This window comes from Durotheca rogersii (assembly GCF_024521655.1).
Source record: "Durotheca rogersii strain YMJ 92031201 chromosome Unknown GGS23scaffold_2, whole genome shotgun sequence".
Lineage (NCBI taxonomy): Eukaryota > Fungi > Ascomycota > Sordariomycetes > Xylariales > Xylariaceae > Durotheca > Durotheca rogersii.
Window position 1 is genome coordinate 455790 of NW_026251233.1, and position 20630 is coordinate 476419.

The 20630-nt window shown below is 57.9% G+C and overlaps 6 protein-coding genes across 6 annotated transcripts; 5 read left to right on the plus strand and 1 right to left on the minus strand.

Annotated features, from left to right (window-relative positions):
- Positions 1 to 388: 388 nt before the first annotated feature.
- On the plus strand, positions 389 to 2374 carry GGS23DRAFT_592549 (general substrate transporter; the record flags this gene model as incomplete). Its single annotated transcript, XM_051517891.1, has 4 exons — positions 389 to 488; positions 554 to 1277; positions 1343 to 1713; positions 1881 to 2374. The coding sequence occupies 4 exons, from the start codon at positions 389 to 391 to the stop codon at positions 2372 to 2374; spliced, it is 1689 nt and encodes a 562-aa protein (XP_051375921.1).
- A 2284-nt stretch (positions 2375 to 4658) lies between these two features.
- GGS23DRAFT_547340 (uncharacterized protein) lies at positions 4659 to 4910 on the plus strand. Its single transcript, XM_051515083.1, has one exon. The coding sequence runs from the start codon at positions 4670 to 4672 to the stop codon at positions 4898 to 4900; it is 231 nt and encodes a 76-aa protein (XP_051375922.1). The 5' UTR covers positions 4659 to 4669; the 3' UTR covers positions 4901 to 4910.
- Positions 4911 to 13847: 8937 nt separating this feature from the next.
- On the plus strand, positions 13848 to 14968 carry GGS23DRAFT_166258 (uncharacterized protein). Its single transcript, XM_051511501.1, has 2 exons — positions 13848 to 14556; positions 14712 to 14968. Exons 1-2 carry the CDS (start codon positions 14194 to 14196, stop codon positions 14769 to 14771), a joined length of 423 nt encoding a protein of 140 aa, XP_051375923.1. The 5' UTR covers positions 13848 to 14193; the 3' UTR covers positions 14772 to 14968.
- A 164-nt stretch (positions 14969 to 15132) lies between these two features.
- GGS23DRAFT_547349 (ubiquitin-conjugating enzyme/RWD-like protein) lies at positions 15133 to 16969 on the minus strand. The gene is made up of 2 exons (XM_051515084.1): positions 16177 to 16969; positions 15133 to 16006 (listed from the first exon to the last, which is right to left on the minus strand). Exons 1-2 carry the CDS (start codon positions 16421 to 16423, stop codon positions 15753 to 15755), a joined length of 501 nt encoding a protein of 166 aa, XP_051375924.1. The 5' UTR covers positions 16424 to 16969; the 3' UTR covers positions 15133 to 15752.
- A 39-nt stretch (positions 16970 to 17008) lies between these two features.
- On the plus strand, positions 17009 to 19640 carry GGS23DRAFT_547351 (uncharacterized protein). Its single transcript, XM_051515085.1, has one exon. It carries the CDS (start codon positions 17068 to 17070, stop codon positions 19036 to 19038), a length of 1971 nt encoding a protein of 656 aa, XP_051375925.1. The 5' UTR covers positions 17009 to 17067; the 3' UTR covers positions 19039 to 19640.
- Positions 19289 to 20377, plus strand: GGS23DRAFT_166324 (uncharacterized protein). Its single transcript, XM_051511503.1, has one exon. The coding sequence runs from the start codon at positions 19539 to 19541 to the stop codon at positions 20088 to 20090; it is 552 nt and encodes a 183-aa protein (XP_051375926.1). The 5' UTR covers positions 19289 to 19538; the 3' UTR covers positions 20091 to 20377.
- The last annotated feature ends 253 nt before the right edge of the window (positions 20378 to 20630 follow it).

Sequence of the window (20630 nt, forward strand, 5' to 3'; positions counted from 1 at the left end):
CTGCCGTTGTCCGCCTCCGCTTCCCCTTTCCCACCTCCTACTCACCTCTCCCATTAGCTCGAGCCTCTCCCGCTCTTACCTACCTACCACTCCCGTCACGACATATCTACTCCTTCTGTTGCCTTACTTGGGTCGACGTACAAGAGAGACCACCCCACTGACACGGCCTCGTTGACGTGTTGATCCTCCAGGATCGGGACCGAGAACGAGTAAGAGTCTTTTTACCTGCCTGCCCGTCCGCCTGCAAAGTCGTCGCCCCTGAAGCGAGACAGACTGCCCTACCAGCGAGACAGCCAGCCACTGCGTGCCATCTTGGCTCGACCCAGACTAACACCCCAGCCTCGCAGAAGCTCGCTAAGCCAGCACACCCTCTCTCGGCCTGCCCACCATGGTGAACTACTTCGGGAAGTACTTCGGCCTTCGTGGCCATTGGCTGAACTATGCCATCGGTATCATTGCGGGATGTGATTTCCTGCTGTTTGGATACGGTAGGTTGTCCCCTGGCGCCGGTAACCGGCCAGCCGCAAAACGAAACTTACACGAGCCGTGATAGATCAGGGTGTCATGGGTGGCATCCTCACCATGCATCAGTTCCTCGAGCAATTCCCGGAAATTAACCCAGACGAAGCCAATATCCTGCCGGAGGTCCAACGGAGTCGGTCTACGACGCAAGGAATATCCGTCGCCGCGTACAATCTCGGCTGCTTTGTCGGCGCCGTCACCACCATCTTCATCTCGAACCCGCTCGGCCGAAAACGGATGATCATGCTCGGCACAGCCATCATGATTGTCGGAGCTATACTGCAGGCTACCGCTTTCTCCCTCCCGCACTTTATCATCGGGCGTATCATCACCGGTCTCGGCAACGGCGGTAACACGTCGACTGTGCCGACTTGGCAGTCCGAGACATCGCACGCCCACAAGAGAGGCAAACTGGTCATGATTGAAGGCGCCTTGATCACTGGCGGTATTATGATCAGTTACTGGATCGACCTTGGCATCAGCTTCGTCGACACCAGTGTCGCTTGGAGATTTCCCCTCGCTTTCCAGATAGTCTTCTGTGTCTTCATCCTGGCCTTCATTTGGAACCTTCCCGAGAGCCCCAGGTGGTTGATCCTCAAGAATCGCGAGGACGAGGCCCGCGAGGTCCTTGCCGCCCTGTCAGACGTTAGCGTCGACGATAGGATCGTCGAGAACGAGTTCATGGCTATCAAGGAAACCGTCCTGGAAATGTCCAAGGGGTCTTTCAAAGACCTCTTCACCATGGATAAGGAGCGGTACGTATCAGCACCACTGCGTAGTATTGCCAGCCGTGCGCGGGCGGGAGCTTATTGTTTCACAGGAACTTCCACCGGACAATGCTGGCGGTCGTCAACCAGATGTTCCAGCAGATTTCCGGTATCAATCTGATCACGTACTACGCCCCGGTCATTTACCACCGCCTGAACATGAGCGACTTCATGGCCCGACTCCTTGCCTCCATCAATGGCACCGAGTATTTTCTTGCCTCGTGGCCCGCGGTCTTCCTTGTGGAGCGCGTTGGTCGACGAAAGCTCATGCTCTTCGGTGCCGTCGGTCAGGCCGTCTCCATGGCCGTCCTAGCGGGTACAAATTATGCCAGCGAAGCTTACGGTAGCAGCGGGGCTCAGATCGCCGCTGTCGTTTTCCTGTTCGTGTTCAACTCCTTTTTCGCAGTTGGCTGGCTAGGAATGAGTAAGTATTTTAGTAAATCCGCTGCTGTTCTCTTCCTCCAAACCCCCTGCACTAGAATACGTTACTGGAGACCTCGTGTCCCCAAAACGGAAAGAAAACCAGGAACCCGGCACACACCACAATATTTCCCCAATGTGAGATATTTATTAACGTCGAACTTCTCACAGCTTGGCTATACCCTGCGGAAATCACGAGTTTGCGAATCCGGGCACCCGCCAATGCACTGTCTACGTCCTCAAACTGGATCTTCAACTTTCTCGTCGTGATGATCACGCCGGTTGCGTTTGCCAATATTCGCTACCAGACGTACATCATCTTTGCCGCCATCAACGCCTTCATGGTGCCGGCAGTGTATCTGCTCTTCCCCGAGACAGCGTATCGGTCGCTCGAGGAGATGGATTCCATCTTCCACAAAGTGCGCGGGGCCCGGGGCTGGTTCGACGTTGTCGGTGCGGCCAAACGCGAGCCCCGCCGCTACGGTAAGAATGGCGAGCTGCTCATCGCCTACGACGAGACCGACGAGCACAAGGCCCACCTACCACAGCCTGCGGAACACCGAGAGCACGGTGGCGGGTCCGGATCCGGCTCACCCTCTCTCACGGACGCAGAAAAGGGAGGCCAGGGCACCTCCCTCTTCATCGAAAACCAGAACCGCGAGTAGTCGCACTGCGACACGCCCCCCTGCTAGGACGACTTTGCTGGCCATAGTATTTTCTTCTTCCTCCTTTGCCTTCGCTCTGGCAAATGGGTTCGAGTGTGCTGGAAGTGGTGGCGCTCTGTGAAGAATTTTGTACCTGATATCCCATCACTGTTGTCGAGAGTGGCCTCACGCTCATTTCTTTTCTACGTATTCCATTTTTACCGGGTATAGACATTTCGCGTGTCTGAAGGTGATTATGTGTTACCGGCCGCCATCTACGGCTCGGCACTTAGGTTCGGGATGATTCCTCCCTCGGAGAGCTCGAGAAGTACTCTCCCGGGGTACGATGTATCGGGGAGGGGGTGTGTTCTCACGGACAGAGTTGGGTGGATCGTGGATCTACGATATGGAGCATGATTAGATTCCCACGTCGAAAAATATGAGACGATGTAATAGTTCCTCTCCGACCGTATACCTGCGACGTGACCGAGCGCAACAACGCAGAGCATCGCGGAGCCGAGAGCATCGCGTTAGTCTGCGTGTCCTCTGGATGACAGTTGCGGTACCGAGAGGCGTCGATTTGTTCAGTGGGGAACTGAGGTTTCATCAACTACGACGGCGTCTGCACTGCAGCCCTAAGCACATGAGCATCAGGGGTGAAATAGATTAAAATGGCAGTCATAGGTGGCAGTGGAGAAATTCCCGCGCAACCATGCTAAATATCGCATATTGAACTGAGCAAAGGCGTGCCAGCAGAAGCCGGTAAGCTTGACCACGACCATGACGACAGCCCGAGCGATTCCCGTGCTTCTTCGTAGGCGGGGTTGCAACCCTTTGCCACCTTTCTCCCATCTCCGGCTCTTCCCCCATCCACACCGCGGGGACAGGATGCAACGGTATGTCTGACGTACAAACTCGTTGGGCTCTACGGGGGCGAGGCGATGTACCTACCTGTAAATACAGGTTTTACTACCTACCGTGCTGGCTCTCCATGTAAGATGGGGGCATACCTATATCGATAATATCGACAGGGAAGGGGAAAATAAGAGAGGTAAATTAAAAAAAAAAAGTAGGTAGGTAGTTTTTCCACTTAGCGAGAGGTGTCCAGGTATGAACGGGCGATCTTTATATTGTTTAGGTGTTGTGGAACTGGGATCGTAGCACGTTGGCGTCCGTTTAGGAGTAATATCTATGCGCGTAGATTTTCAGGCCCCTACGCGCTACCAACTAGACGGGCTGACGCTAATATGGCGGTCAAGTTGTCTCTCTCTCTCTCTCTTCTCTCCTCTCCCTGTCTCTTCTTTCTCCTTGTCTCTCTCTCTCCGCTCACTTTATGGTACCTTTCCATCCACCCATGCACCCAACAATCTGCCAATGTTACCGGGTGACGACAGCCAGCCAGCGAGCCAATGCCATCAATGCCAATCATCAAAAGCCGGTGTCAACGAACGATGGGACGGCGAAATTAAACAACCACATACCTAGCTGCAGGCTAGAAAATCGCATAAGTCGAATCCAAGACTTTTTTTTTGTCTTTTCCCTGCCCTTCACACACACACACACACACACATATTGCGTACGTAGCCCTATCCGTATCCCTTCCAGTCTCTCATCCGAGGGCGGGTAATAGGTGGGACAAAGAGTGACACGCGCCCCCGAGCACGCTTATAAATCAGCCCAGCCGGCCGAGCTCCGCCAACGGGACCGGAAATGCATGTATATTACGAGAGAGGCGTACACTATGTGTGAATAGGAGATAGTACATGGTAGGTAGGCATACGAGGCGGGATATGTAGATCGCCGTGCGAATCATTGCTGTCTTTGTCTGGGCGGCGTCCTCGGCTCTGCGAAAATAAAGAAAGGAGAACGAGAGAGAGAGAGAACACACTGCCCCATCCATATACGCACTGTCTTACCTATATATAGGATGGTCTGTATACACATATGCCTACATAGGTATGTTAGGCTATACGTACTTGTACACAAGTATGCTTGACGGTAATTGCAGGGTACGAAGGAAAAGGGGATGAGATGGGGGCAGAACGAGATGAGAGAGATGTATTCATTTTGAGGTGAAATAAAAAAGCAACAAATAAGCAGTAGATGGGAGAAGAAGAAGGAGATTAATTTCTACGAGGTCTGGCTCCGAGGTCTGGCTCCGAGCCTCATCCACGTACGGGAAGGAGACGATAATCGAGTCTCTGTCCGTCTTGGATTTGCCTGCACAGCTACGTTCATCTCCACATGACACACAGTTCGAGCCTTATCGCGATCGATTTATCTCCGACCCCGTCGGCTACGGCGTATTAATTAATAATGTCTGAGCTCGCGAGGACGACGTCGGCAATTCCTCTTGTTTTACGTTTTCTTCTTTGCGCCATCGGCCAGGCATCTCGCCGCTTTTCATTTATAATAAACGTGTACATATATTGTTGTTATACCTCTCTATTATATAGCTTTTGTCACCATGGAGCGGCCCTCGTACCACCCACCCTTTTTCCTGCACGTCAGTATGCAACGCGCGACTTCGTCTGGCCGAGCATCTGATATACGTACGTACATACCTACATACCTACATATTACATGCCATACACTCATTCATCCCACACGATGTGGGATAGGCGACCGCGAGGCGGCCAGCGACGCGGAGATACGGAGCCAGTCGGATCGCGAGCACAGCACCTACTCGCCCGACGCGTGCCGTGGCAGAGTAGAATGCACCTAGCTAGAGGGCGGGGCAGGCGACGAGGAGAGCCAGACACGACTCGGACGCTCGCTCGCGGAGGGTCGAGCTCGAAGCGGCGATCACCGAGGGGCTCGTGTTGCGATCTGAGACCTTGACCGCCCGCGCACTCCTCGCGCCTCGCCGCCGCCTCGTCGCCCGCTGGCGCGACGCCTGCGTCTTGGGTCGCGCACTATCAGCCGGTACGCGTGGGCACATACAAGCGTATTACTTACCTAACGCACGCGGCCGGCGCCAGGGGCGCGCATGGTTCGTGAACGGCACCCCCGCCCGCCGCCGGACGCTGCATATCTGCGGCAAAAGAAAGCGAGCAGGAGAGAGCGTGTCTCAGAGGGCGCGGCGCGCTGCCCGGGATCCGGTTCTCTCGCCGTCTCCCCCTGCCTCCCCCCCTGAGAATCATTGCCGTTTGGTGGTCCAACCAGACATGCGTACGCATACATACCGCCGCTGACTGGCTCTGCCCTCGGCTTGTGGGTGTGGCGTGCGCGTACATATGCGCGGGGTGGAGGATGAGAAATGAGAGCGGCGATGGCTGCGATCGGGCAGGGTGTTGTTATAGCTGCCTCTCGTCGGTGTCACGGTGCGGACACGGCTGCACAGTGGTGAGATTAGAAGTAAGACGGTGCATGGAGAGGCATGTAGGTAGGCCCAGCCATCCAGAGCCAGCCAGACAGCCCGTGGTGTCCGGGGCTGCTGACACGCAGGCTGCCGTGCACACCGAGCCCCCCGGCCGCCGTTTGGCGTCGCCGTCGCATCTCGTCTGTTCGTCTGCCCTCGTCCACGCTAGACAGATAGGCAGACAGGCAGACAGACAGACACGCCTGCGCGCGCACATACCTACATACTGTGCATAACATGCGCATACACGGCCTTCGTCTTCACACTCGCCGTCGGGTACGTGCATACGTGCTACCTCCCCACTGCATGTACATATGCGAGTGTCTACGGCACGGGCATGTATACATAACGTGCCTGTCTATCGAACCGGAACAGGGGAGCAGAAGGAGAGCGAGGGAGATTGTTGGCCCATGGAGCACGGCCACCTCGCCCCTTTTTTTTTCTTTACACACTATGTGCTGTTCGGCAATAGAATAATAAGGGGGGCCGGCGACGAAAGAAGACATGAGCGGCAACCGGTTCTTGGCGCGCGGATACATATTACACACACGTATGAGTATCTACGCGGGATCTCTTCGAGATATGTCCGTATGATACAGAGACGTCGATTTAAGGGTAGCTAACGAAGCGCCGTCGTCGTTCGCCGGTGTTGGCAGCGGTGGAGCGCCCAGCGCGCGCGATGTCACGCAAAGCCGGCGAGCTTCCAGGTTCCCGCCTGGGCCAGCGGGGGGTGATGGATCATGGATGTCCGGAATCAGGATGGGAGGCGTGAGCATTAACGGAAACGGGCAATCCAGCCAAGGCCGACGAGCCTAGAAAATGCCCCGGGACCCCTACTAGCCCTCCTCCCCTCGCGCTCCGCCGCCTCTCGATTATCTCCCCCCCAGCCCCTGTCCGCGCGATACCTGCCAAGTGCGATGGATGGCGTGTAGGTACGTAAACGCCGTATGTACCCAGGTGTAGACGTGTGTGTGTGAGTGAGTGAGCAAGGCCAGGTCCGCTGCGCCAATCCAGTCCCGCACCATCTTACCCCGACGAAAAAAAAAAAACCAAAAAGGGCTCCCGCGGTATGGCATGTCAGGGTATGGCGTGGTACGTCGATGGGATGTACGGTGTGGGCATAGCGCGAGCGCCTTCGGTTTCCCGTACTAGGTAGGTAAGATGAAGAAGAGGATGGAGGCTCTTATGTCATGCCGTGCCGACATTCCCACGGCCGCCTCTGCCCGCCTCCCCCCCCGCAGCACTTTTCTCTCCCTCCATCCCTCCCCCTCTCTCACGCACACCTGGGCAGATGACTAAGACGGCCGGGATGCCTGCCGGGTTCGTGGACGCGGCCGTGGCCGTTGTGTTCGTCGCGGCCGCAGTTAATAGTAGCCCCGACGTTCTCCTCCCTTGCCGTGGGAATTTGGTGAGGGGAACCGGGACGAGGAAGGGGGCGCCGCCAAGATAGCCCCGTGTCTATATGTAATGCCGCAGGAGCACCCACGCAGAGGCCGAGCTGGCCAAGAAGGCCAAGAATAGCCCATCGGCTCCCGTGCCGAACGCGTCTCGCTAGTGCGGCGTGCTTCGAGTAGGGGGCAACGATGGGTATACTCGCCGTATAGCTGTAGACGCGCGATGAGCTCGGTAGGGTATCATAGGAACCCACAGACTCTTAGTGCGTAGGAGTTGCGGTCTGCATTCTGCCCCGCCAATGTGCTCTTTGGGGACGTTGAGATACTAGCAGAGTAAAAATATTAGGAGTTAGTTAGGCTGCCCGTTGCTAGTCTGATACTGACAGGTTACATGCGTATTTGGCTTGTGCGCGAGTGTTGGACCAACTAGGCAGAGATAATAATAGACCCAGAGTCTTCTTGTGCGCCGTTGCGGAGTATAATACCATTGATCCAGCACAGAATTGTTGACCACCGCTTGTGTTACTTGAGAACTGAAGGCAATAAGAGGCTATTGTTAATGGGGACACGGAGACTAGCAGTGATTGAAGACTTGGTGAACTATTAGATATATAACTACAGTTATAATTTAGCCCAGAAGCATTCGCCTATTATACCTTATCCTAGATAACCAAGTCAACCTATTCTTAACCGCGGGATAAACACAACCATGTGAAGCATGGCCCGAGTTGCTGCTAGACACATTTGGTAAATAAGAGTGCTTCACCTCGAAAAGGACGAAGACCCTTCCCCCGGAGTTTGGAAACCCTCCCAAGACTTATCACACCTCCACGCCCACAGCCTGGCTACTCAGCTTAGCCCTTCTGTGATATAGATTTATAGATTATCACGAAACTAAGCTTATATCATCGGTTCTGCTTCACACTGTGCATCTATTAAGGAGTGACTGATTTGCACTCCCACTCTCTGAGTATTGAAACTACCCAGTACACCTACTTATCAAGATCACCAAGTGTTACACGAGCAAATTGCTCGAGATCTACATCTGTTGTATTTTCGACAGGGACAATTGTGATCTTAGGAAATACTGCTCGAAAAGTAGAGGCTATACCCGTTTAGGGGAATGTATATGAAGAATCACTGCTGTACCCGCTGTAGGTCTGTCAAAACAGCGGAGCCATGAAAGAAAGAGGTAGAAAAGTATATCCAGCGACGGCGACGTTTGTGATGATCTGTGAGAATCAGCAAGCTGAGAAGTCCATACAAAGCCTGAGCTCCCATGCCCTTGACTTGGTCTGGAAACCTTTCCCTCTTCTCTTCACACGCACACAGACACACACCACATCTGCAACACTCAAGCCAACTTCTCATCAGCATCCAGACAAGGCAAGACAACCACAAGTGTCATCCCAGACCATCAGCTCTCTCTGAGAAGCATCCATCCTCGGTAAGTAGAAGGCTGTGATACCCTCATCTCGCTTCCCCGGGAGCCCATCTCCAGTGTCCCGCTGGCTCTCCCGGCCCACACGCACGGATCGAACATGGGGAGGGGGGGGGGGCAGCCGCAGGAAAACTAACATCTCGGGTAGAAACGAGCAGAACCGCAAGTCTTCCTCCTCTAGCAGACGACTGCACTCGAGAAACGAAAAATGATGTACGCCGGCATGATGGCGGCCGCCGGCCTCCTGGTCTGCGCCTTGGTGATAGTGCTTGCGGGCCTAATCATCCGCCGCACCGCGGCTCCCAACGTGGAGCGCGGTGTCTGCCTCGCCCGCCTGCGACGCATGAAAACCTAGGCGCCCAGGCCGGCACGTGCGGCCGTCCCGGACGGACTGCCACGAGAGGCGTACGGTCAGCCCCGGACGGTACGAAGGGGCGTTGGTTGAGGCAGTGGTAGCACATACAATGCGGAGTTGGGCAGGAGAACGGACTCTATTTTTCTCATTATTCTCTGACTTTTGGCTTCGTCGGACGGCCAGACTATGTCATGGCGGGAAAACTAAGCTGGACGAATCTTCACACGCTCAACTCGTGTCATCAGTACTCTCTCTCCGACTAGTCTAGCACACATCGCCCGGGACTTGCTCCTCTGACCGTTGGGCGTTGGTATTCAACACCGAGACGAGGAGGCTGAGTTTCCTCGACGACAATACCGAAAAAATCGAGCTCCTGATCGCACCACAACTTGATTCCGCGCGTAGAAAGCCCTCGCGGCTTGTCGAAGCTGCTCAGCTTCTAGACACCTCTAGTAGACCCTGCTCGTGTGACTACAATTACCTGTGTCCTGTCGTGCTCACGGTAACGGGCTCTCTGTGACATGGTTGAAAATGCCGGACGGTGTTAATATTATGCGTTAAGCGAGGACCCCCGGCGAGGACCTCCCCCAAATCGGTGTGTATTTATGCACTGTCCCGCCGTATTTACCCCATCGAGAGAACACAGCCTAAGCTGCGTCGAAATATTATTACCTGTCTCTTTGGCTATGTTGCGAAATACATGCTGCCGGACGGGGAAGAAACAGAACACCAAACCCGTTGGTTCACCGGCTGCGGGACCAAAAAGGGGGGGGAGGGAGGCGAGCGTTGGGTGGTTGTTTATTTTATTTTATTTATTTTTTTCCTCCATGCGACGGAACCGCGGCCGGGACGCCGTGTCGTCGAGGGCAGCATGCCTACCGTTGCACCGGCAGCACGTGTAACGGGGCGTGTGCGTAGGGGGGGGGGTTCGAGGAGAGATGGGCGAGGAGAGAGAGAAAAAAAAAAGGAGGAGTCAGAAAGCCCGTGTGCTCCCTCTCTCCTCTTCAGCCCTACCGGCTGGAACGCTGTCATGTTCCGTTCCATTGCCCTCTGCCTCACACGTTACGGCTGTGACCATCCACTCCCGTTGCTGTCACTGTCGCGATTGCTACTAAACCTCTGACTGTAACCGTTGTCACCCCTCCCGCCGCCGCCGCGACTGCCACCGTTGCGCCGACCGGCACCCTGCCGCCGCACCGTCGTGTCATATCCTGCCGCGCATCTCTCCTCATCTCGCGCATGCGCCCTCCCTGGTCCCCGCGCGGAGCGCAGGGGAGAGAAGAGGGGGAGGAGGAGGAGGGGGGGGCTCAGCTCGGCTGCGGTCTCGTGCTCGAAGCCGCCGCTCCTGTGCCGCGCGGCGCGTGCGATTGCCGGTTTTGGGGGCGTGCGCCTGCATCGGGTCGGACGGCGGCGTTGGCCAGGTCAGCCCCCCCCCCCCCCCCCCTCCTCTCCTCTTCTCGCCTCGGCGTCCGCCCGACGGCGTCCGGTCGCTGGTGCACCACTACCACCACCCGGACCCGATCGGTGGGGGGAAGAGGCTGCAGGAGGGAGGGTCGGGCGAATGGCGCGGTGGCAGCGAGCAGGTGGGACGTGAGAGATGACGGGGCGGGGAGGGGGAAGGGGGGGGGGGGGGCGACGGAGCTGTCATGTGCGGATGCGGCAGGCCTGTCCGCATTGTAGAATATCACCCACCTGCTCACACCTGTGTTCTCTCTCTGCCCGTCCCAGAGCGGATGACGCGGGAGGCTATCGGGGATAGGGCACGTACGGCGCCCCCCCCCCCTTCGCCTAGGGCCCTCGGTGGCCGGGCACATGCGGTAATAGTAGGTAGGAGGTAGATTACGGGAGATGCCGTCTGGTTGCGTGCACGGCATGTCGCGACGTGGGCCTCTGGGGGGGGAGCGTGGGTGCGGACAGCGTCTCGGATCAGCAGGCATTCCGTCTTACGGCCATAATACCATAACAGCTGCAACGGCGACCGCAGCAGCAGCGAGTATGTAGATGCGCGCATTAGTCAGAGCCAGCATCTGATATCTGATAAGATGTTTGTTGCACGGGATGGCCCGCACCTTGTGCCTACCTACAGTGTCAGCTCAACCACTCGGTACGAGCATGACGAGAGGGAGAGTGGTGGTGATAGCGATAGCGACGGTGTCGATGCTTACTAGGTAACCCCCCGACGTCGTGGGATTAGTACGGGCAAGGTGGTGGGATGCGCCGGTGACGATGACGATGGGCCATGACGACGCCAAGGTCCGGCGTCCTATCAGGGCGCACATCCCTTGCGTTCCCCCCTGCGTGGATACTACGTAGCTACATACGTAGGTAGTACGTGTGTATGCGCATACCCTACCTGATTACCCACCCGAGGTACCTATCTACCCATGTACCTACTACTCGACGGGAGGCGGATCCGTCTGGGTCCGGTGCTCGGCGGTGGCGATGGCGATGGCAGGCGTATGACCGGCACCGCACAGGGTCGGCGGGGACGGAGCGAAGCCGGGGGCCGCGATCTGACGGCGTTCCGTCGCTCTCCACCATTTCTTGCGTGCCAATGCCGTTGATAGCGAGACAGGCACGCGCACCTATCCGCGATATTACGGCAATCAGGTACCTACGATCGCTATGCTGCACGTACCTACCTACGCGCGTAAGACGCACACACCCGCGCTTACCTGATACCTAGATCTTATCTTACCTATCGCCGACGGCTGTTGTGAGGGAGGTAGGTAGGATACCAAATGCCGCCGGGCTTGGCGGCTGGGAGAGGGGGGAGGAGGTCTCTTGCGTCGATGCTGTAGGTGTAGGTATGTCTCGATAGCATGGACAGCTGAATCCCGACGCGTGCGACGCGGTCCGCGAGTAGCTGACTGCAATTAGGTAATATCGGGACCCTATCGCCACACCGTTGCGGACGACGGAACGATAGCCTGGCCTGTCTACTCACAGGTACATACATACAATAACATACCTCCTACCTTAGGTACCTATGGGTGGGATGGCGTACTGTGTTATGTCAGGGGACGCTGACCGGTCCGGTTAACGTGCTGTGTGTTGGGTCGCACCCAGCATCGATCTTCCCATACCGCCATTTAGGTGGGTGGGCATTGATATTGTACCCAGGAGGTGGGTACATTAGATACCTACTTCCTCAGGTACCCAAGTCATCATATACCTTAGGTAGCATAAGTACATATCATATTTCGTATATACACCTAGGTACCTAGGTACCTAGGTAGATGATTACCAGGTATCCTGCGATCAATCCTGTAACAGGTATCTACCTGTAGTGACCGATGGAAGTTTGCCAACACCCGGGAATGAGGCAGGTAACGGAGTAGAGACCAGGGGCCGCGACGTTGTGATTAATATAGGTACCTAAGGTACCTAAGGCTTATTCGCAGGCGTGTACTTTGCCGAGTTTTTTTTTTTTGCCCACTCCTGTATGTACAATTTCTAGAGGTAAGGGGGATTATCTAGGTATCTTACACCGTGCTGGGGCTTGTTTGTGGACGCTCTTCGGATTTCTTGCCCTCGAGAAAAGGGCTATCTACCGGGTCCCTTTTGCTGTGCAAGGACCTGATACCTAACTAGGTGCCTAGGTACCTAGGGCCAGACACGGGTGATACCAAGTACCTAGGTCCCGAAGGTGGCGCGATGCCTAAGGCGCTTTTTCATCGCTTACTACCTACCTCCTATCTGTATCTCTAACGTCGCGTGTGCTAAATCTACGAGTACCTACGACATGCAGATACTGCCAGGGCCCGGGAGCTCGTAGCGGCGAGCTAGTGATTCTGTATACCTGCCCGTCCCTTGCCTCCTCCTACTGCCTGGTGATACGGTGCGCAGGCGTCTCATCGAGTGCTTCGAGGATCGATGCTGATACGTCGAAAAAGACCGAGCCCGACAACATTCATCCGTGGGTTAAAAAGTACGGCGAGAAGTGAGAAAATAAGCGGCAGGCGCCATGTCTAGCATCCGCATCGACGAGAGCAGACGGGGCCGACGCGCGCTGTTCTTATGGCCAGATCGGCCGTCCGATCCCCCTATTCGACGGGCATGCGCGATTGCTTGGGGGTTGTAGGCGGCGGGTTGTTTGGCCGCTGATAACGAGGCGCTGCGGAGTGAACAAACAGTATCTGCACTCGCAAGCTAACTCATATTCGTTGCCATATCTTTGAGTCGGTGTTTGTAGCGAGACTGGAGCAGCTCGAGAAGGGCCGGGCCAGGCCGGGCGATAGCCGATACCTGGGTAAGTGTCGATCTCGCGAAGGTGGGACTGCCTCCTTTTATGAAGACGGCACAAAGGGGAAGAGCGAGGTGGAGGCGGAGAGACCGATGGAGAGAGAGCGGTGCCGAGAAGGTTCCGTCGTCGCACACCGCACACGAATTAAGGATCGAATATTGGCCGATATCTGTGTGCCCGTCGCCGCGGCAGCGATCGCACGAATGACAGCCGCCAACCCGGACCAATGGACTCGCCTCTGTCCCTCCACTAATACGAGGTGGACCGACCAGCTCAGCCTCAGCCCTCGCCCTCGCCCTCGCCCTCGCCCTCGACCTCGCCTCGCCTTCACCCGGCCGAGGCGATCCCAGCTGCGAGAAAGGCGGGCCGGACTCGCTGCCGATCACCTCGTATTGCCTTTTGCTATTTCTCTGCATCTCTCTCTCCTTCTCTCGCGCGCTCTCGCCCCGAGCTCGTTTTCTCGGGTCCAAGCTAGGGAGAAAGCAAACCCGAGTGGACGACGAGTTGACGTGAGAATGGGAATCCTGCTGTGATCCCTCGGACCAATGGGCTAATCAGCCGACGTGGGCTTCGCTCCTCGCCCGCGGCAACAGGTGAGTGACGGTGAGTGAGGTGATGCCACGACACCAGTGCCTTCCTTGGGCCGCTCGTGTTCGGCCTAGTTGCCCGAGCGCTTTTGCCCATGTGCCATGAGGAAAACATCCGTATCTCCAGATGAGAATGTGCCTATCTGTCTGCGTGCGTGAATAATGCATACATGCCTACCTCCCTAGGTATCTGAGGATAAGCAAGCAAGCACCTGCCGTCTCGTCGAGGTTTGCCTCGAGGGTATTTAAGTCACCATCATAGGTGGCAATCTCCAACGAACCTTTCCACATCCTCGCAAGGTATCCCACCAGGCATCGATATAAATATTAATATATATCCCATCGGCTCTTTGTCCCTCTACACATCTCGGCATACTCATCTCCTCGCACTCATCCTGAGCAAGCTATAGCTACGAAAGCCTGCGGCCAAGCCAACCAAAAAAAAAAAGAAGCAAAATGCCTTCCGTCAAGTCCCTCCTCCTGCTGCCGCTGGCGGCGCTCGCGCGCCTGTCGGCCGGCTACATCACGCACGTAACCGCGCCGGCCGAGGCCGTGGCCGCGGGCGCCAACGTGAGGGCGACGCTGACGGCGGCTATCTACATCCAGAACTGGGATGACTTCGGCATCGTGTGGGGGCTGCGGCCGGCCGGCACGCCCAGCTGCGGGAGCGTGGTCTGCGTCGGCCGCCGCATCGCCTACACCCCGCTCTACCCCGACCACGTGCCCCAGCCCGGCTCCTTCGACATCGACGTCCTCATCCCCCCTGAGACCGCCCCCGGCGAGTACGACCTCGTCGCCGCCATCCCCTACCTCGTCGGTGTGAGTATTCTCCCCCCCCCCCCCCCCCTCTTTTTTTCCTTACCCCCGCTGTCCCCTAGCCCTTGGTGTCTCTTGATATTTTGGGGCGGGCGTATACCTATGTACTTCTGCACCACCGCCGGATGATGCCTAGCTAACGCACCCGAAATTACCAGGCCTCCGGAGTCACCGCCATCCAAACGTACAACGTGAGCGTCCGCGTCGAGGCGCCGTAAGCCGCGTCGGCAAGCGGCCCAGGGTTGCTGCATACTAGTCCGCGACGAGTGAAAGAGGGGGTTCCAACTGTACAGAGGGCTGCGTGGCATACATGTGGCACGACATAGCAACGACAGTGGCGCACATGGGGGTAATAATGGGATCGCCGGTACAGCTTTGAGGGGTAGACAGTAGACGGTTCAGGGATCACGTCCCCTACGAATGAAAATAAATACCTACGATAGCAAGGCTGTGTATAGGTACCTAATAAACGCGCTTCTTTTCATCAATCCGATCCCCTAAGAACTTTCACCCGTTTGGGCTATGCGCACTGGGACGAGAGACCCTCGCAGCGCCGAGCAAGCATCGCTCGCTTATCACGAATTCCCGACGATTGCACGAGACAGAAGCCAGGCATTGAAGCTGCCTACGTGTGGGAAAGGGATTCAACTTTTTGATTACCAACCGAGAACAGGCCTGCTACACCCGCTATGCATGATGTGTTTGAGCACGATTAAAATGGTTCGCCGCCGCAACCCCCTTCGACAGCGCCGCCGTGATCTAGATACTGTGATATCTCGACGACGCGATACATCCGAATTATCTGTCTCGCCTTCCGCGCCCACCCGGTCTGTCTCGCGGGGTTAGGTACTTACTGTTCCTACCCCGAGGCGCCATGGTAGCTTGTAATGGCGTCGTCTCGGTTCGAAAAACACGAAAAACATGCCGGGGAGAACTGCTAACCGCATAATCCCGTACATGGCGTAGGATGAGCATCTAAGTTCTTTCGTCTCACGCAGCGTCGTGATCTCGCAGCCACATTCCCCATATGGCGCGGACAGAAGAACACGACGTATCTTCCCAGACGCGCCTCTCCTCCCATCTTACCCACCCCCTCGGTCCTTCATCCACACGTCGCCCCACCGCCTTTCCCCCCTCGCTATATTTGATTCCCTCTGTCGCATTCCCGCAGCCCTCGCCCTGGCCCCCGACGGCCGGACTCAGAGGCCGAGCATGCGGCGGACGCCGTCGCGGACGCGCTGCTCGTACTCGGGGCGGCGGTCGCGCCACATCTTGGCGGCCTCGATGTTGGCGGGGCTCTCGTCGTTGGGCTCGGCGAGCATGCTCATGACGGAGATGAGGATCTTCTCGACCGACTGGATCGGGCTCCACCGCTCCGACGCGTGCTCGTAGTGGTTCGGGTCGTCGCCCGGCGGGTGCAGGATCGAGATGCAGACGAGCCCGCTCGGGTACACTGTGCCGATCGCGCGCGCGCGACTGCGCGTCAGCCCCCGCGGCGTACGTACGCGTACGACGAATGTGCGCGCGTGGATCTGTGAAGAGAGGGAGGGAGGGAGGCGGGGAAGAAATTGAGGAGAAGAAAAAAAAAAAAAAGAGAGAGGGGGAGAAAAGACGAGAACGTACCGTTCGGGTGGAAAATCTCGCCCAGAAAGGTCATCTTGGGCGGCGCGAGCGGGTAGTCCTTGGGGAACTTGAGCTCGGCCGGGAAGATGCCGCCCTCGAAGGGCGTGCCCTCGGGCCCCTGGATCAGCGCCTCCCAGTGCAGCATGTCGTCCTCGCTGACGGGGCCGGCCGTGATCCCGTCCGGCGGGTTGTTGGTCAGCATCTTGTACTCCTGCAGGAGGCGGCGGTGCGCGGTCGACTGGGCCATGGCGGGCGTCTTGTTGCCGGCGTTGGTGCTGGGGGGTAGAAGTAGAAAGGAGTGGCGCGACTTGTTGTTGTCTTGAGAGGGCGGAGGGAAAATGGAGTCGGATTCTGATACGTTTGGTGGTGGTGGACACGGCGGATTCGCTGTGTAGGTATTACCTATGAGGTTCGGTAGGTAGGTAGGTAGGTATGGTGCCTGTACGGAAACGCGACACTAGACGTGGGAAAACTGGACGCTCCTTAGGAAGCGTGGCGGTTGGCAGCGAAGCTACGTGAAGGTGGTGAGATTGGAGGTTGGATGTCGGAGGTCGGTGCTTAGGAACCTGAGAGAGTGGCGGACCCGCGGGGTTCTGTCGGTACGGAAGTACATGCCCGCATTGTGGTTGAGCCTTTGAGGTCCCTCTGTTCACAGAATAATTCTTATCTAATCTGCCTACCTCTCACCCTATTGGTTGCCCTCACTGAATAACCAACGCCGAGATGCCGAGGGGGATCCGACAGTTCCAAAGTGGTCCGGGCGTATCTCCGATTAGATAACGAAGCACTAAGATTAAGTAAGGCGGCCTGGGAAAGCTTGAAGCATCGGCAGGCCCATCGTTCGAGATTGCTTCGTTTTTCTGCCTCTCGACATCGGTTGAGGACTGGATTATGCCCCCTCGGCTGAGCCTGCGCCCTCTTGGGCACCGCCGTCCTCTCTTTCTCAAGGCGCAAAGTTCTGAGTGCAATTCTGTTTGTTTCTTCTGCTCGCTTTCTGTTCAATTTAATGCGGAATCTCGCCGGCGTCCGAGGCGCAGGTCGCAAAATCCCCGCCGCCTCCTGTCTTCCGCCTCAGCCGCTGCCTCTCTAACGGCTTCCGCCGATCCCGTAGTCGTTGCAGACCCCAGAAGGGAGCTGGAGAGCGTGCTGCTCGAGCTGCAGAAGCACGCCGCTAACTACGTTAACCTCTCCCGCTTGCAGCTGGCCCTCAACAGTCTGCGCCAACCGCCCGGTCACGAATCCATACGAGTCGCCGTCCTGGGCCTCAGCGATGGCCCGGAATCGGGCCGCACCGCGAAGCAAGTGCTGAAGCTTCTGCTCGCAGACCCATTAAAGGCCGAGGAGGACTGGGAGAAGGAGATTGAAGGCTACGACTTAACCCGGCCCGTCATCGTACGCGTCGGACCAGACCTGCCCCAAGAGCTTGGATCGGTGTCCATCCTGAAGGAGAGCCCATTGCGCGAGGTCAACGTCTCGTCGGCGACTCTGAATGAGCATAACCTCGAGTTGCTGCTTGCGGAGATAGATCCTCCCGTGCCTGTACGAGGGTCTACAACTCTGTCGCGACTCGAGGATTCGGTGTTGGTCCCTACCGTCGAAATCCCCACGTCGAGTACGGGGAGGCACACCCCCATCACCACCCCGGTACACAAGGCCCTGGTTGTGGCTGAGGGTATCTTGGGCGCAGCATCGGTAGTGCCGGCGACCGCGCTGGAAAGCAGAAATGTGGTGGCAGCAGCGGTAAACTTGCCAGACTATAAACCCACTGATGCTACCCCCTTGCCTTTTACTCCTATAGATATCGGAACCGCGAACGTCGGGCTGGGGCTCGTTCGCAATAATCTCGGCGATGCTATCAAATTCGAACACCTCTGGTTTCAAAGTAATCTCCCGCAACTGGTTGAATGGCTGAAGGCCGACACGGTGACGTCTCCGGATAATACGACCAAACTGCCCGTCAGGGCGCTCATTGGCTCGCTTCTTAGGAACGCATCCGCGGCGATACGCGACGAGGCGGCCCGTCGGGCTGGCTCATCGTTATCCGCGACGTCGTCCGCGTCCCTGAAGACTCTCCAGGCGAGCCTTGATGATTGGGCCGAGGGCGCGCACACCGAGTTGCAAGAACAGCTCGACCTAGCATTCTCCAGCAAGCGATGGCGCACGCTAAGTTGGTGGAAATTGTTCTGGCGTGTGGACGATGTGGGGATGATCACCAACGACATCCTCAGCCAACGATTCCTGCCGGCGTCGGAGAGGAGCGCCATATTTCTGGCCGGACGAATGAGAGAATCCGGCGTCGCGATAGGGCCTTTCCCCAACCCATCGGATTCCGAAGGCCCATCACGACCTTCGAGTGGCCAGGATAGCGCATCTACGCTTTCCGATGCCAAATCGGCTCCATCGCCGCCAGCGGTGCCCTGGCCGGTGAACATCCCCGCTACACGGCGCTACCTCCAAACAGAAACGATCCCCGCCCTGCAGGCGCTGGCGCAGAAGCTCGTGATGCAGAATCTGAGCACCTCGGGTCTCACCACCGCGCTTGGCGTGCTCGTCTACTGCGGCACCCTGACCACGACGCTGTACGAGGCCGGCGCGGTAGCGGCGCTGGGCATCGTGTGGAGCATGAGACGCATGCAGGAGCGGTGGGAGGCGGCCCGCGGATTCTGGGAGGACGAGGTTAGGGAGGAGGGCCGCAAGGCCGTCCGGGGCGTCGAGGGTGTCGTCGGCCAAGCCCTGTCGTCGTCGTCGTCGCCGGGTCGGGCGACGGACAGGGTGGACGACGGGGGCGAGGGTCGGGTCGAGCTGGACAGGGCCAAGGGCCTGGTGGAGAGGGCCCAGGAGATTCTCGGCCGGCTCAAGTGAGGCGTCGTCGGCTTCCTCCGTTCCCCCCCCTCTCCCCTCTCCCCTCTCCCCCTCTGTAGAACTATCGACACCTGTGCATAGCATACTGGCATTGGCCGGGAGAATCTGATGATACCAAGACGGCATGAACATTGACACTCTATACTGCTACCGTTGCGGGCTTGGCCTGCCTACCTGCCTGCCTACCTGCCTGCTCGCCCGCCCGCCCGTGTAGTCCCCCCGGAATACCCAATGCAGCGCCACCGCGTGACGCCGTGAGCTTGTGACCTCGCCCCCCATCTTCCCCCATTCCTTCATTCTGCGACCCCTCTCTGCCTCTGTATGCGTCTCGAGGTAACACGCGGTTTGGGAAGACCGCCGGCGAGAAAGGGGGGGGGGAGAGGGGGGGTTGGCGGGGGGTTCCTGTCCTTCCCCCCCCCATTCGCCGATCCGATTGAAGCCAACGTCCGACCTTCCTCCCGAAGTGTGCGATTCCCGTCTGGTGGTGCACGACATTTGACATGGCATTTCGAGAACTGCTTGCTTGCTTGCTTGCTTGCTTGCTGCTGCTGCTACTACCTGCCTGCCTGCCTCCACCACTGCACCGCTGCCACGACGGCCACTGCTACTGCTACCCATCCACGACGACGACGACGACGGGTACCGTCGCCACCGCTGCCGCATTCTCACCTCGCCGCCGCCCTCCTACCCCGCTGCGCCACCCACCCGGCGACGACGCTGCGGGCCTTGGCTCCCTGCCCCCCCGCCTCTTTCCCCGTGCACGAACGCCGTCGCCGGGCGTCGGCTCGGCGCCGAAGAGGAGGGTCGTTGTTGTATACGTGCGTACGGATGCGGTAGGATTCTGGAATGGACGTCTGCTGCGCGTCGACTGTCTGGGGGGGGGGTCTGCCTGTATGGCTTGTGTGCATGCGGCGTGTCGACATGTGTGTGTGTGTGTGTGCCAGGTATGTACGAGGGCCTGCGTGCGGTACGCGCGGCGCCGATCGACAGACAGACACGTATCTCTACCCCTGCCCCCCCTCGCAGCAGCGCTTCTTCTTCTCCTCTCCTAGCGGTTCGCGCCAGGCGTGCGGCGCGCGCCCTCGAGGATCGGGCGCTGCACGCATGTTTGTGCAGCGTAGCCTCGGCGTGCGAGTGCCTCCGCTCGCTCGACGACGAGTCGACGGCGCGAGGCCAGGGGGGAGGGAGTGAGGGTAGCCCGAACGGCGCACCGCAGCAACAGGCAAACCGCGAGACTATGACGTCGCGTCCGCACCCCGTCTGTCCGGCTTGTCCAGTCTCGGCGGCGGCCGGGGCGACAAGAGGAGGAGGAGGAGGAGGAAGAGGGGGGAGATGCGGGTTCTCGATCTCCACCCCAGCCAACGCAGCTTGGCCCGGTTTACTCTGTTGAGAGTCGTCGGGGCGAGTGAGGGGTTTCCCTCGTTCCCACTCCCCCGGACGGGGCAGGGCGTGGCGTCGATCAGGGGGAAGGAGAGAGAGGGGGAGAGGAGGGGGAGTGGCGAGTAAGTAAGCAGAGCAAGCAAGGGAGAGGATACAGAAGGAGTTGGCAGTTGGGGAAGAGGCACCGACGGCACCCGCCTAACACGTAGGGG